Here is a 16298-nt window from a genome sequence, read left to right on the forward strand (position 1 = left end):
TGGTGGCAGTACGTTTAACTGGAACGCTCTTTCCCAGCTTCCCTTTTAGCTAGTTGTGTCCTGTCATTAAGTTTGGGCTGATGAAATCCAAGGAAATATTTCTTCAGTGAGACTTCCAGGAAAGTGCCTAGAGATGGGCGTAATTTTTGCCCTTCTAAGACAATGGCTGGGATAGCTGGAATCCCAAAGGCTGTATCTCAGATAACCTCTTTGGTACCTTTAATCAGAATAGAAAGAAACACCGGTCCTTGCAGATGAATTAGAAAGAAGTTCCTCTTCTCAGCAGCAGCATACTTTGCAGTATCTGGATCCCGGCACTTCCCGGTCAGGTGCCTTGGCAGTGAATAAAACGCCCGGCCATGTGAGGTGGCCCTGACAGGTCCATTGGATGCTGAGGCAGGACACGGAGCCCTGTTCTAAGGAGAGCAGGGCGGAGACTAATCCCTGCCGAACATGGATGTGCCCCTTCAGCCCTGAATCGACTACCAACAAACTTTTTTTATGTGAGAGAGAAATAAAATTTAAGTTCGTTATTTCTGCTTTCTTGTATAGCAACTAATTGCTAGTAAGTAAATGGAGACCAAATGGTTTGGTTGAAGAAGGGCTACCAGTAATTAATTAATCACACAGATGTTTCTTGAGCATTAGGCATCACTCTGTGATGTGCTAGGAATAAAAACAGGGCTTAAAATCCACGATGAGAAAGACAGATGCAGACTTCTGTAGAGAATTACAGTAGACCACGACACGGTTGCTCAGTTTGCATTTTGCACATAGACTGTCTGGCCAAAAAGTGAGTGCGGGCCGGGCTCTGATAGAGGGCATTCACACACACACGGAATCGTTTATAGTTCGTCTCCACAAATGGGATGTCTCTTTTTAAAGCCTATGATTCAACCAAGAATAATGCCTTATCGTTCAGTGATTTCCAAACTTTTTTTTTTTTTAAAGATTTTATTTATTTACTTGACAGAAAGAGGTCACAAGCAGGCAGAGAGGCAGGCAGAGAGAGAGAGGGAAGCAGGCCCCCCGCTGAGCAGAGAGCCCGATGCGGGACTCGATCCCAGGACCCTGAGATCATGACCTGAGCCGAAGGCAGCGGCTTAAACCACTGAGCCACCCAGGCGCCCCTCCAAACTTCTTTAGCAGCAGTTAGTGTTCTTTAAAAGAACCCTCATGCAGAAACAATGTGTTAGTCCAGATGTTTTGGTTGTAGAGGTCTACTTCAAATTAATTTAGATGTAGAAGAGAATTTGCTAGTTTAACTACATACATTGTAATAAAAGTGGGCACAGTGTGCTATGGAAATACACAGTAGGGCTTCTACAGATGGCTCCACAAAGGAAGGGATGCTTGAGCTAAAGTGCGAAAGATGATTTCAAGAGGAGGACAAAGTGGGAAAGAGCATACCATGCTGAGTCAGTAGCTTGTGCAGAAATATCTAGAGTATGTCCAGTTTTGGAAATAAGTGGTTCATTTTTTTTTAAAGATTTTCTTTAATTATTTGAGAGAGAGAGATCACAAGTAGGCAGAGAGAGAGAGGGGGAAGCAGGCTCCCTGCTGAGCAGAAAGCCCAATGTGGGGCTGAATCCCAGGACCCTGAGATCATGACCTGAGCTGAAGGCAGAGGCTTAACCCATTGAGCCACCCAGGTGCCCCTAAGTGGTGCATTAAAAGCAGGGATGAGAGAGAGAGGCCCATAGTTAATGGCTTCAGGCGGTGGTAGTGGTAAGGGAGAGGCAGATCATTAAGGGCCATATATACTTGTGAAACTGGCTTTCTGTTTATAAATTATGGAAAGTCCCTGAAGGATTTTAAAGAGCAGAGTAAAATGAATATGTATTAGAAGGATGTTGGGATTATATTTAGTAGGAATGTCTTAATAGACAAAATGCAAAAAATCAGGCAAGAGGAGACAGGCTGACTTAAGACATTAGCAGTTCACAGGGATGGAGGGACTAGATTAATGAATGTATTTAGCAGGTTAAATTGGCAGACTGTGGTAATGATGGGAGAGAAAAGGTAAGGATGATTCCTAGGAGTCTGCATTGGGGAACTATTCCTATGATTACATGACCATTAGCATAGTAGTACCATTTTTTTTTCAAAAGACTTTAACTGTGTGTGAACAGTGGGAGGGGCAGAGGGAGAGAGGAACACCAAGAAGACTGTGTACGGAGAGCAGAGCCCCACGTGGGGCTTGATCCCACAAGCCTGAGATCATAACCTGAGCAGAAATCACGAATCGCTTAACCAACTGAACCACCCAGGTGCCCCATGGTGGTACCATTTTTAATAAGAGAGGGTCACACAGGCCAGGAATAGAGGTTAGGAGGAAAGACAATGAGCTCAGTTTTAAGCACAGTGATGTTGAGGTACGTACAGACTGTTCTGGTGGAGATACCCAGGAGGAAACTGACCATGTAGGTCTGAACGTGTGGAGAGAACTCAGGATTGGAAAGTGTAGATTGGCAATTATAAGCATAAAGATGGTAGTTAAAACCTGTAGATCTGACCATCTTAGACAAAAACAGTGTGTTCGGGCTCAATATGAAAAACATCTGAAAGGCTTAAAGAGGAAAAGACCTCTATTATGGCCTTCATGCCGCCAACTAGCTTCCCTCAGCAGTCAGTCAGTGACATCGCCACTGTTGTGATTTATTCTTGTAGATCAAGGTTGTTTCTCTAAGTCATTATCTCTTAAAAATAGCATTGGGAGGAATTAAGCAGGTGACAGGATAGTGTAATGAAGAGAACTGGGCAAGGTATCTAGAGATGTTTCTGACCCTGACTCTGCTACTGACTGCCTGTGTGATGTTTAGCAAGTCACTGTGCCTTAGGTTCCTCATGTGGAAAATTAGGACGAATTAGGACAAGGTGACCTTTAACGTTTCATAGACCACGGTTCAACCAATAACAACATCTTATTATAGCTTAGTTCAGTGCCTTTCAAACTTACTTAGCAGTAGTTAGCCTTCTTTGAAAGAACTTCCATGCAGAAATACAACGTACATTAGTTAGGATGTTTTGGTTGTGAGGTCTGACTCAAGTCAGTCTAGAAGTAGAAGGGAATTGACCAGTTAATTTAACCACACCATGTGAAAAGGTGCAGCAGGACCCCATGGGTGACGGGCACCCCAGATCAGTGCACGCTAGGACGTGCTCTACTTTCACCTCTGTGTAATGGCTTCATTCTACACAAAGCATATGCGGCCACTTGCCATCATCAAGACTTCCTTCTTTCCTCAGACTATCACTGTAATGGGATAGCTCTTCTTTCCTTAGTTCCACCTGAACACATCCTGGGAAAGAGCTCTGCTTGCTTTGGCTTGAATCCCATGTGCACTCTGCAGCCAAGAAGTTGGGGGACTGAGCAGCAGCTGCCACTGAAGTCACCTGTTTAGAGAACAGGCAGGAATAATTTCTCCAAAAGAAAGGAGTATTGTCTGTAGGAAAAGGAAAGTTACCAGGGAGACAAATAGATGGTCAATATGTAAAGCAGGAACTTGCTAGTTGAAGTCCCACCTATCTGGTCCCCTCTGTACCCTAGGTGGCATTCTGAAGTGTACCTCTGAACACCTATTAGGATCCTTGGAATGTAGCACTAAAATAATCGATTTTATTGATTAGATACCATGTCAGGTGCCCGTGAGTCCTCGATAAACTGATGTCCTAGATGTTTATTGACGGTGGTCGTGCTTAACTAGAAAATTTCTGGAATAAGGGAAGTACTAGAAAGAGTGGTGCTGATGTTGATGGGGCTGGGGTGGAGATTTTGAATACTCAGGGACCAAGGAACTTGATTGAGATGGAAAGTATAGAAAGAGGAGGCAGGAGGCACCAAGATGAACTTTCCCTGCTTTGTCATTTTATCTAGGACTACCATATCATATACACTATAGAATGGTGGAAAATGTTCATCTTTGGCCAAGGTGGTGGAATGGGCCTTGGTGTCATCCACAGTCATTCTAGAGAATGGAATAAAGGGGAAGTTGATGGAAAGAGAGTTGGTAGACCTGGAGAGGGTCAGAGGCCCTGAGTAAAGACACCTTTCTTGGATGGATATACCCATGGTAGATGGTACCTCAGAAAATATTAGAAATAAAGTAATGAGGATACAGGGAGACAGAAGAGGAATAAGATGAGTTAAGATGGGAAGATGGAGAGGAATGTGGTTCAATAAAGGGTAGAATATGTCACTGCAATATAGTTTAGATGCCCTGTCAGGAGGTCTGGGAAGTAAAAATTCAAGATCACCTCAATTAATACTTGCTTAAAGGTTGTACTAATGGGTATCAGGTAAATTACATTTAATTATTTTACTAATTACAACTTACTAAATAAATGTGATGCTTTTCTTGAAAAAGTAGGTAGCTATTAATATAAGGGCATTGAAATCAATAAGGTCAAATTTGGTTCTTTATCAAATAGTAATAACGTTCTTAAATAAAAAACTGTAAACCTTTGCCTTTTGAGCAAGGTGTTCAACAGAATTTCAGAAAATAAATAAAAGAACATAGTTCTCAGGGATCTCGCAGGTCCGGTTACCTATGGCACTGACAGAAAAAACATGGAGATATCAGATATACTCAGATCAAATATTAATTGCTAATTTGCAAAAGACACAGGTGGTCACTAAACATCAAGTACTTTTTTTTTTTTTTTAAATTAGGAAGGAATGAACAATTCTGTAACAATGCAGATAAACGTAAGTGCTGTTTCAGAACAAACTGTACCTAGAGTGCTATTACCAATTTGGTCAAAAGACCTTACTTAAGCCAGACGCTTTCAACTGGATAAATTGTTTTTCTTTAAAGAGAGACTTTTCTATTATGTTATTTATTTATTTTTTTAAAAGATTTTATTTATTTATTTGACAGAGAGAGAGATCACAAGTAGGCAGAGAGGCAGGCGGAAAGAGAGGAGGAAGCAGTCTCCCTGCAGAGCAGAGAGCCTGATGCGGGGCTCGATCCCAGGACCCTGAGATCATGACCTGAGCCGAAGGCAGCGGCTTAATCCACTGAGCCACCCAGGCACCCCTCTATTATGTTATTTTTAATCTTAATAAGAAATTGCAACGTCTAACAAACATGAAAAATTCCCTTGAAACGAGACATCAAAACAGGTTACCATTCTGTTGCAAACTTTGATCTAGTATAAAACTATTTTTTAAAAATGGTTTGAGGCACCTGGGTGACTCCGCTGATTAAGTGGCTGTCTTGGGCTCAGGTCATGATTTCGGGGTCCTGGGACTGGGCCCTACATTGAGCTCCCTGATTTAGCGGGTGGTCTGCTTCTCCTCTGTTGCTCCTCCTGCTTGTGCTCTGTCAAATGAATAAATAAAATCTTAAAAAAAAAATGGCGTAAGTGCCAATGTTTTGTTACTGCAATGTCTTTTGAATTGGGATCCTAAGAGCTTTTTAGTATCAAAGATTTAACTTCTCAGCATCTATACAATGTCTACTCTGTGAAAATTATTCCTCTGATCTCAATTTCATAGCAAATGAGTAAAACAGTGTTTTTTGGATGATACAGTTACATTTATTAATACATAAAAGTTTTGCTTTCCTTCCGTTTTCGGTGAGTCAGTACATTTCCTATAGTATAAAGAAAACATTCCTGAGAGCAGAGACTATTTAAATTTAACCTGCATTGGATTGGCTCTTTTTCTTTGTTTATAAAAAAACAAAACACAAATCACCTACTATTCTCAACTTTGAATGTCACAATTATAATTATTCAGTGGCTTGTGATCATTTACTACATAAAATTTAGAAACCAACAATGAACATTTCCCGTACAAGCCTGAGCTTCAGGACCAGCAAACCACACCAGTGTTTTCTTTCTTTCTTTTTTTTTTTAAAATATTTTATTTATTTATTTGACAGAGAGAGGGGTCACAACTAGGCAGAGAGGCAGGCAGAAAGAGAGGAGGAAGCAGGCTCCCCACGGAGCAGAGAGCCCGATGTGGGGCTCGATCCCAGGACCCCGAGATCATGACCTGAGCTGAAGGCAGAGGCCTAAACCACTGAGCCACCCAGGCGCCCCACACACCAGTGCTTTCTTAACATCCACAAAGGCGATCCCCTCTTTCCTGACCCATCACTGCTTGCCAGTCAGCCTGTGAGAGTGACAGGTATCATATGGCTCCAGTAAAAATGCCAGGGCCATCAGCCTGTCCTCCTGGGTACTGCTGTGACTATTTTGTGTTACCTTCCATAATTTCATTTCTGGTTGTTCTGTGAGAATTTCCTGCTTAGAGTCTGTTTCCCCTACAATCATTGTGAGCTACTTAAGAAGAGGGACTATATATGCTTATCTTTATGTTTCTGAGGCTAAATACAATGTCTGGAACATAGTATCTCCTACATAGATCTTTCTTTTCTTTTCTTTTTTTTTTTTTTAAAGATTTTACTTATTTATTTGACAGAGATCACAAGTACGCGGAGAGGCAGGCAGAGGGGTGGGGGGGAGCAGGTTCCCTGTTGAGCAGAGAGCCCAATGTGGGACTTGATCCCAGGACCCTGAGATCATGACCTGAGCCACCCAGGTGCCCCAGATCTTTCATTATTGTATATAGGTGGATAACTAGGAATTTACATATCCACAGGTATTTGAAGACGCTTAAAACTTCAGGATAGTTGGGAAGGAGTGAGGCTTCCTCCAGGATTAAGGCCGTGTGGACACCTGTCCCAGAAGCTGGAATGGGGTTGCTGGAGAGGGAAATAGAAACTCAATACGGTTAGAAAACAAAGTCGCCCAAAGTCTTCTATATCCTAAGGGGCTTCTTTAGTTACTCACTTTCCGTGACAAAATGAAAGCGGTGCAAAGGCTCTTTTGCAACGGTGACTCCTAATTTCTGACGAGCTCCGGCTCCAGGATGATTTGTAGGTACCACCCCCCCACCCGCCCCCCGGAAATGAAGGCCTTCGGCACTCAATAAGGCTTAATCAATGGCCAGCAAAACAACACGGTTAGTATGCTAAACAACACCGCAGTGGGGTAATACTCTCGCGGCTAAGCCAGCCTCGTGCGGCGCGTCCGAGTACGCACGCCCGGAGCGTGCACCGCACTAGCCGGATCCCGCCTGCACGGCGGGTCTCGTTTCGACTACCGGTGGGGAACCGCAGGAGCTGACCTGCAGAAACATAACTAAACCCGGGAAACTAAGAGGTCACGGCCACATCCAGCAAGCGAGCGTCCGTCCCGCTCTCCCGCGCCGTGCGGTCCCCGCGCCCCGCTCTCCCTCACTCTCCCGCGCAGTGTGGTCCTCGCCCCCCGCTCTCCCCCACAGTGCAGTCCCCGCGCCCCGCTCTCCCACGCCGTGCGGTCCCCGTTCCCCCCCACCCCGAGCTCTCCCGCGCCGTGCTTCCCCCGTCCCCAGTGCCCTGCGGTCCCCGCGCCCCGCTCTCCCCCGCTCTCCCACGCCGTGCGGTCCCCGTTCCCCCCACCCCGAGCTCTCCCGCGCCGTGCTGCCCCCGTCCCCAGTGCCCTGCGGTCCCCGCCCCCCGCTGTCCCCCGCTGGCGGTTCCCGTCCCCCGCTCTCCCGCGCCTGCGGTCCCCGTCCCGCGGCGGGGCACGGCCCCAGGAACGCGCTCTATCGCGAGAAGGGAGGTTCGCGGAGGAACAGGACGCGGTGGTCGCCGAGCGCCGCAGGCTCTTCATTCACCGCTCACGGCACAACTCACGGACGTGTCACGTTCGCAAACCACACGCGCACGACAGCCCGTCGGAGGTGTCGGGACCCCTCGGCCTCCGTCACGGCCCCTCACCTGGCTCTCGTTCGACCCAGACCCGCGCCAGCCGGGCGGGCGGGAAGCGAGCGCCGGGTGAGGCCGGTCCGCCGGTCTCTTCCCCAGCAGGGCCCTGCGGCCGCGGGTTTCTGACAGGCCGCCGGTCTCCCGGGTCCGCTCGCCACTCGAGCCGAGAAGAGTAAAAAGGCGGTAAGGCTGAAGGAGAAAATGGGCACAACTCCTGGCAGCCACGCGCGCACGCGCGCCGGGGCGAACGCGGAGGCCGGGGGCGGGGCCGAGCTGCGGGCCTGGAGCTCCGCCTCCTCCCTGCCTCGCCCCCCCCCCCCCCCCGCCCCGCGTAGGGGAGTGACTGACTCTCGCCAGCCCCTCCACGTCAATCAACCCTCCTCCTTCTCGCACTCTCTGCACCTTGTTATTAATCTCAATACCGATATCGCGCGGACGCCTCTCCCCCGGCCTCGGGGGTGTGAACGTGTGTGAGCGAGAACGAAGGCTCCGAAAGCTGGCGTCTCTGCGCGGCAGCCTCGGGCCCGGCGGCAGCAGCAGCAGGCGCGGCAGCAACCCCCGCAGCGGCAGCAGCCCCAGCGCCGGGAGGCCAAGGCCAAGGCCAGGCTCGGCGCGGCTCTCGGAGTAACAGCCGCGGCTTCGGAGGCTGTGGGGGCGCAGCTTCCTCCGGCGGGGGGCCTTCGCGTCGGCGGCCGCGGGGCCTCTGCTGAGCGCCCGGGGTCACCGTCCGCGAAGCTCGGCGGCGCGGCCCTCGTCCCCCTCCCCGCCCCCCGCCCGTCTCCCCGCTCCCGTCAGCCGTCCTCTCCGCCGCCGCCTCTGCTGTTCCTCAGGCGGCCCGGCCCGGCCCGCCCGCCCCGCGTCCCCTCCGGCCGGTGCCTCTCCCCCCGGCGGGCTGCCTGCATGTCTTTGCTGCCCTCAGCCCCGCCGCCACCGCCGCCGCCGCCTCCCCCGCCGCCGCAGCACCAGCACCAGCAGCAGCCGCCCCGCCGCCGCCGCCGCCGCCGCCGCCCGGACCCCGGCGCGCTGAATGCAGGTGAGGAGGGGGCGCAGGCCCTCCGCGACCCCGGGCCCGCGCGCCTGCCGCCCCCCCCCGCCCCGCCCCGCCCGCGAGCGGGGTCCGGGCCCTGCCTGTCGCGGCGGCTTCCCTTCGGGGCGGGCGGGAGCGAGGCCCGCCCGTGGGTGTTTGTGTTTGCGTCTGCGGCCGCGGCTCCGGAGGGGAAGCATCTGTGGGGGCCGCGCGCGCGCGCGCGTGTGTGTGAGTGTGTGTGTGTGTGTCCCGGCCGCGGGGAAATGGCTGCTGCTGCTCCTCCCGGGCCAGACGGGGAGAAGGAGGTAGAGTGTTTTTGTGCGTCCGGCGGCCCGGGAGTGCTGGGAAGAGCCGCGCGTCCCCGGGGACATGAGGTGGGAGAGGGACAAATGCGCGTGTGGGTGCGCGAGTCGGGACTCCGGCGGGCGGGGAGGCGGCCCGGGGACCCAGAGCGAGTGGGTGTGTGTCGGGCGCGGGGCTGACCCGCGTCGCTGTCGGAGGCGGCGGAGGTTCCGGGGTGTGTGTGTATGGGGGGGGTCCGCGCCCAGGGCCCGGGACTCTGGGGGCGGCTTTCGTGTGTCCGGGACCCCCGAGTGGCGTGGCCCGGCCGGGGAGGGTGAGTGTGCGCGGCGGGCGCTGGGCGGCCGGGCCGGGAGAGCCGCTGAGCCCGGGGCCCGGCAGGAAGCGCGCCGGCCTGCAGCGCGGCCTACCCGCCTGGGCGCCCGCCCGCCTGCCGGCGCGCTCGCCTCCCGCCAGCCGCCTCGGATGCCTCCCGGGACGTCGGGCCCGCGGGGGCACAGCGCGCTGCCTCGGGCCTGGGCAGGTGAGGGTCGGAGGCGGGACGCGCCGATCGCCGTGGCCTCGGCCGCCTCCGCGTCTGCTGAGGAGAGGCGAAGGCGTGTTCTGGCGGTGGAGCTGCCAGCCCCGGCCCTCGCCCGCGGTGGGACCCGAGGGAAAGTGAATCCAAGCGGTGCCTCTCGGGGACGCGCGGCTCGAGCTCGCGGCTTCCGTCTTTCCCCGGAGGCGGGTGGAAGGGCCGAGGCGGGCTCGGCTCCCGCGTCGCGGATGCTCTCGCGTGGAGAGTCCGTGCGCTGCTTTTAAGGGAGGTTTTCCTTGCGAGGCGGAGGAAGCAGGGGAGTCCGGCTTCCCGTCCGCCGGCGCTGCGGCTGGGTCGGTTTTGTGCGTCCGAAATGGTTAGCTCCTGCCTCCTAGGGGAGAGGCGGGTCCGCGCCGCGCCGGGCGGGTCGCGAGGACGAGGAAGTTCCCGGGGCTGTCACCGTCCCCGGCCCGGCCCGGTTAGCGGCGGCGATGGCTGTGTCGGGGGGCTCCGCCGAGCCGTTGGCGCGCGCCCGCAGCCGGCACCACGGTTTACCGCCGCGTTTCCTCTCCCGGTCGTACGTGTCCGGCCGGAGCGCGCAGACCAACAAGTGTCTGCAGACCCCGAGCGAGTAGCCTTCCCGGTGGACCCAGTGTCCGTCCGGAGAGCGGTCTAGGCGGAACGGGGCTGTGAAGACGCAGCTGCCGGGGGGGTGTGCAGTGCCTCGTGGACCCCAGGACGGATGCTGTTTGGATAATCCTTGCTCATCTGCTGTACCGCACCCGCTGTCCGTGTGCGCGGACTCAGCTCGTGCGGCTGAAACCCCGAAGTCACGATGGTCCTTGCGGACCGCGCTCTGTAGAGTGGCCGGCAGCCCTGGTTCCAAACCCGGTCTCCCAAGCGTGCCAGGCCGCTCGCTGGGAGCGCCGGTGGAGGGAAGCGGAGGAGCGGAGAGCTGTTTCCTGTGACGGCTGCGGGGGAACAACAAGGTGGCTGAGTGGAAAGAAGGGCTTGTTTCACAGGCCTCGGAACTCTGGCCGGGCCGTTTTTCTTAGCGGTTTGACCTTAGCAGCTTACCCAATGTCTGCAAACCTCAGTCTTTTCTCCTTTGTCATATGGAGATAATACATTTATAGTAAGGTTGTCCCGAGGGTAGAATGAGAAAACACGTTTGGCACATAGTAGATGCTTAGTTAAATATTCCTCCTCCTGCAGCCCTGGTTGTCGGCACCGGAAAACATGTGTAAGTCCAAATAGCCATCTGACAGCTGAGAGCAATATTATGTAACTGTAGGTTAAAAATCAAGACAATAGAACATTTCAGAGTCCTTTGATAATACCTACGTTATATATAAACAACTTTTAATGTTTATTTTATGTCTTTCATAGAAACGAGACTGTTACTAAAGTGGCCTAGAATATTAGTTTATAGAGACTATCTAGTCATTCTTTTTGTTCCCCATATTTTTGAATAGGCTGTCTCTCAGTTTCACTACTTTTTATGAATTTTGGCTGTATACCTCTAGGAAAAATTGTTTACACCGTACGTAGCACATATATTCCAATACAGTCAAGCATTAAAATGGATCAAGAAACTAGAGTCTAATTTGCCTTTATAGATTCACAAAGAATAGTGCCCCCAAAATTGCTGTGTAATTCTTTTAGTTCACATTGACTGACTTGGTAAACATAAACCTCTTGGAATATTTTCCTGAATGGTTTAAGGAAAAATCCTCAGTTTTCAATAGTTTTCCATTTTTATTCTGTGTGGAGTAGTAAGTGTGCTGTTCATTAAATTTTAATTGTAGGGGCGCCTGGGTGGCTCAGTGGGTTAAGCCTCTGCCTTCGGCTCAGGTCATGATCCCAGGGTCCTGGGATCGAGCCCCGCATCGGACTCTCTGCTCGTCAGGGAGCCTGCCTCCCCCTCTCTCTGTGCCTGCCTCTCTGCCTACTTGTGATCTGTCTGTCAAATAAATAAAATCTTTAAAAAAATTTTTTTAATTGTATTCTGATGGGAAAAAATGATACCGAGTTTAGTGTAAAGGCAATGGAGAGGTTAAGAAAGGATTTTTTCTTTTTTTCTTTGGTGAAGGCAGGGTGAAGAGAATGTGGGAGGAGTTTCATTGGGTTAAGTTTGTACTATCTCTGTTTACTGATGACACGTTTCCCAGTTAGGCCTTATTTTTATTTATATCAGCAATATTAAACTTAAAAAAACCCTGTAAAGTACTAAAATTTTAACACTTTTGTAAAGGATATTAGGGAGAGCTTTTTTAGAACGCGAAATGTCATGCTTTTGTTAAAGTATGTGTCTTATGAGTATGTGTGCATTTACAACAAACAGAATTATCTGCCATGTGGTAGTATTTAAAGGAAGAATTCTTAAGAATTATAGATGGTAATAAAATAAGTAAAGAAATAGATACACTGAAATTATGGATAGTTTTTAATACTTTAAGAGCTATAAAATAGAAATGAATTTTGCGTTTAGGTAGATATTAGATATAACAAATTAGACATTATGAATTACAATGTTTTAAAATACTTTGTATTTTTTCCCAAATTTTTTAATTTGGGAAATTGAGAAGATATTTATTTTTAATCATGAAATCATGAAAATATACTGAACTAAAATATTAAGACCTGTGGACAGTGAAATTTATTAACAATGGAACTTTTCATACTCTCATTGTTTAAAGTAATTATGTTACAAAAAATCAAGGTGGAAAATTGTTTAGATTTTAAAATTTAATGTTACTTAATGGGCTTTTAAACAATCTTTCCAAAATAACCCTTACAAATGTCTTTAATTAGGGGGAATTGAAATACTTCAGACTTTGTGCATGTATTACTTTGGATAATGCTAATTAGGTAATAAATACACCAGAATTTCAGTGGCTTAGCAGATGTAAGTTTGTATTTTGTTCACATGTAACAGTTCTCTGCAGGTGTTCCTGGTTAGCAGTGGCTTTCCTCCATGTGGCGTTTGAGGGACCCACACTCCTTAACATCTATGGCTTTGGCATTATTTAGGGCCTTGGAGCCTTGCATGTTACTTACAGGCCATTTCTTAAGAACTACCAGACTTAAAGTGACAAACATCTGCCCACATATGACTGGTGAGAATTTGTCTCAGAGCCTTATTTGAATGTGAAGGGAATGGGAACGTAGTCCCCAGATGGTGGACAGCTTAGGGCATTTCATGATGTTGTTTTAGATGGTAGCATGTATTTATGAAATTATGTCAGAAAGGTGAGTTATAATCCTTAAAAATTGCTTTCCATCTTCAAAGAGTAAAATTGGGGCCGTGGAGGTGGGAGGGTGAGAGAAGGAAGGAGTTAAAGGCACAAAGGAGGAAGAGCTCTCTTCTATGAGTTTGAACGACAAGTGAAATCTATCTGTTTAAGGATACAGATTTTATAGAGAACATAACAGTTGGATTTTATACCCTTCAGTAGGTCTCTCCTTTACTATCTAGCTATCAACTGTCATTGTGATCTACTGGGTTCTAGCTCTTTGAGTTTTTCTCTTTGTACTTTGAAATCAGTTGACCTCGAATTTCAGTTTCTGGTTTAGGGTTTCATGGGAAACACGGTTTTGAATTTTCATTTTCTCTTTAAGATAAATTATTATTATTACTTTATACGTTAAGGAAATATTTAGGTGGACCTAACTCTGTTTTGTTGTTTGCTATAGCTGTTTTTATAATTCTAGAGTCATTTTATTTTAAAGATTTATTTATTTGACAGAGATCACAAGTAGGCAGAGAGGCAGGCAGAGAGAGGGGAGGAAGCAGGCTCCCTGCTGAGCAGAGATTCAGGGGCTCTATCCCAGGACCCTGGCATCCCAGGACCCTGACCTGAGCCCAAGGCAGAGGCTTTAACCCACACTGAGCCACCCAGACACCCCTCTAGAGTCATTTTAATTAATATATGTGAGACTTCCCTGAGAACAATAAAATCGAGTAAACAACAAAGGTTTAATTATTAACTTGTGCTGCTGTTTCATGATAAATGCTACAACTTTCTTTGATTAACTGCGCTAACAGTGAGCCTCTAATATATTAAATGAATTTTATCTCTGGACAACTTTAATTTTAATTGAATCATAACTTATTCTTTCATTACCTGGGATTATTGTAATGTGAAACCTTAGCTCTATGTTCTCCTTCACTTATTTTTATTCTGAACAGTTTGGTTAAGGATCTGAGGAGTTTAATATATATCTGTATTCCTCCAAAGGAAGATTTTTGAGTAGTCTTGTTAGCTTCTCCATGGTACATATTTTTAATATTTTGTATTTTGAAAATTGACGCCCTTATTTGAGGGCCCATTCCATATCCATTATTATACTCGGTTCTAAAGTATGAAAGAAGTAGGAGACCCTTGCAAAGCTTGTAGGTTATGCAGAAAGGAGATAAAACATATAATTTAGTTATTTCAAAAACAATGAATGAACAAACCCAAGTCTACAATATAAACTGTAGACGTTCTGAGAGGGAGTAACATGAAATGGAATGGTGGGTGGGTCAGGGACTACTTAAAAAATTGAGAGGTTTTTTTTTTTTTTTGTAACAGCTTTTTGAGATAGAATTCACTTAAACCATAGAAGTTGCCCATTTAAAATATGTAACTCAGTGGTGTTTAGTATATTCACAGTTGTGCAGCCATCATCTTAATTTTAGAACGTTTATATCACCTGAGATATAAATCCTGTATCCTTTAGAGTACCCTCCCGTACCCCCATACTTCCATACCCTTATTTCTAGGCAATCACTGATCTGCTTTCTGACTATATATGCCTATTCTGAACATTTCATACAAATGGAATCTTAATGTAATATGTGGTCTTTTATTACAGGCTTGTTTCACTTACCCCATTTTCATGGTTTCTTTTTTTTTTTTTTAAAGATTTTATTATTTGACAGGGACATCGAGAGGGGGAATACAACCAGGGGGAGTGGGAGAGGGAGAAGCAGGCTTCCTGCTGAGCAGGGAGCCCCATGTGGGGCTCAACCCCAGGACCCTGGGATCATGACCTGAGCCTAAGGCAGACATTTAATGACTGAGCCATCCGAGTGCCCCGATTTTCAAGGTTTCATCCATGTTGTAGTACCTGATTCTTTTTATGGCTGCATAATATGCCATCATACGGATATATATTACATTTTGTTTATCAGCTAATGGACATTTGGGTTATTTCTACTTTTTGGCTATTATGAATAATTCAATTATGAACATTCATAGACAAGTTTTTGTGTACATAGTTTCAGTTCTCTTGGGTATATGCCTAGGAATAGAATTGCTGGATTGTATGTCTCTATGTTTATTTTCTCTTTCTTTACTTTTTAAAGATTTTACTTTTTTAGTAATCTCTGCACTTAGCGTGGGGCTCAAACTCAAAACCCTGAGATCAAGAGTCACATGCTCTACAGACCAAGCAAGCCAGGTGCCCCATGGTGCCTCTTGTGTTTAAACTTTTGAGGAACTGCTGTTTCCCAAAGCACCCTCCCCATCGCACGTCCCTACCAGCAGTGCATGAGGGCTCCAGTTTCTCCACATCCTTGCCAACATTTGTTACTGTCTTTTTTGATCATAGCTCTCCTCGTGAGTGTTAGATAGTATCTCATTGCAGTTTTGATTTTCAGTTCCCTGAAGATGCTGAGTGTCTTTTCATTTGTTTATTGGCCATTTGTACATATATTTTTTGAGAGTTATGTATTCACACCCTTTGCCCATTTAAAAAAAATTATTTATTTTTTTTTTAAACATATAATGTATTTTTATTCCCAGGAGTACAGGTCTGTGAATCGCCAGGTTTACACACTTCACAGCACTCTCCATAGCACATACCCTCCCCAAGTCCATAAACCCCCTCCCCCTCTCCCAATCCCCCCTCCCCCCAGCAACCCTCAGTTTGTTTTGTGAGATTAAGAGTCACTTATGGTTTGTCTCCCTCCCAATCCCATCTTGTTTCATTTATTCTTCTCCTATCCCCCTAACCCCCCATGTTGCATCTCCATGTCCTCATATCAGGGAGATCATATGATAGTTGTCTTTCTCCGATTGACTTATTGCACTAAGCATGATACCCTCTAGTTCCATCCATGTTGTCGCAAATGGCAAGATTTCATTTCTTTTGATGGCTGCATAGTATTCCATTGTGTATATATATCACCTCTTCTTTATCCATTCATCTGTTGATGGACATCTAGGTTCTTTCCATAGTTTGGCTATTGTGGACATTGCTGCTATAAACATTCGGGTGCACGTGCCCCTTGGGATCACTACGTTTGTATCTTTAGGGTAAATACCCAGTAGTGCAATTGCTGGGTCATAGGGTAGTTCTATTTTCAACATTTTGAGGAACCTCCATGCTGTTTTCCAGAGTGGTTGCACCAGCTTGCATTCCCACCAACAGTGTAGGAGGGTTCCCCTTTCTCCGCATCCTCGCCAGCATCTGTCATTCCCTGACTTGTTAATTTTAGCCATTCTGACTGGTGTGAGGTGATATCTCATTGTGGTTTTGATTTGTATTTCCCCGATGCCGAGTGATGTGGAGCACTTTTTCATGTGCCTTTGCCCATTTTTTAATTGTTTGTTGTCTATCTTTTGATCACTGAGTTGTAAGAGTCTTTTGCATATTAGAGACACAAATATTATAGATACAAATATTTCCCCAACTTGGTGAGTTA

The 16298-nt window shown here is 47.6% G+C and overlaps 1 protein-coding gene across 3 annotated transcripts in view; it reads left to right on the forward strand.

Moving 5' to 3' along the window:
• Positions 1 to 8474: 8474 nt before the first annotated feature.
• CNOT6L (CCR4-NOT transcription complex subunit 6 like) overlaps positions 8475 to 16298 on the forward strand; it is a 117504-nt gene continuing 109680 nt past the window's right edge. Inside the window, exon 1 of one of the 3 annotated variants that reach the window (XM_045994840.1) lies at positions 8475 to 8793. Coding sequence is in view for 1 of the 3 variants with exons in the window: in XM_045994837.1 (XP_045850793.1) it covers positions 9157 to 9161 (5 nt within the window). In the remaining 2 variants the exon portion in view is untranslated. Of the gene's footprint in view, positions 8794 to 8964; positions 9162 to 16298 lie in introns of those variants that run through there. The other 2 variants (XM_045994844.1, XM_045994837.1) reach the window with 2 other exon arrangements.

The sequence above is a fragment of the Meles meles genome, chromosome 2, assembly GCF_922984935.1.
Source record: "Meles meles chromosome 2, mMelMel3.1 paternal haplotype, whole genome shotgun sequence".
Lineage (NCBI taxonomy): Eukaryota > Metazoa > Chordata > Mammalia > Carnivora > Mustelidae > Meles > Meles meles.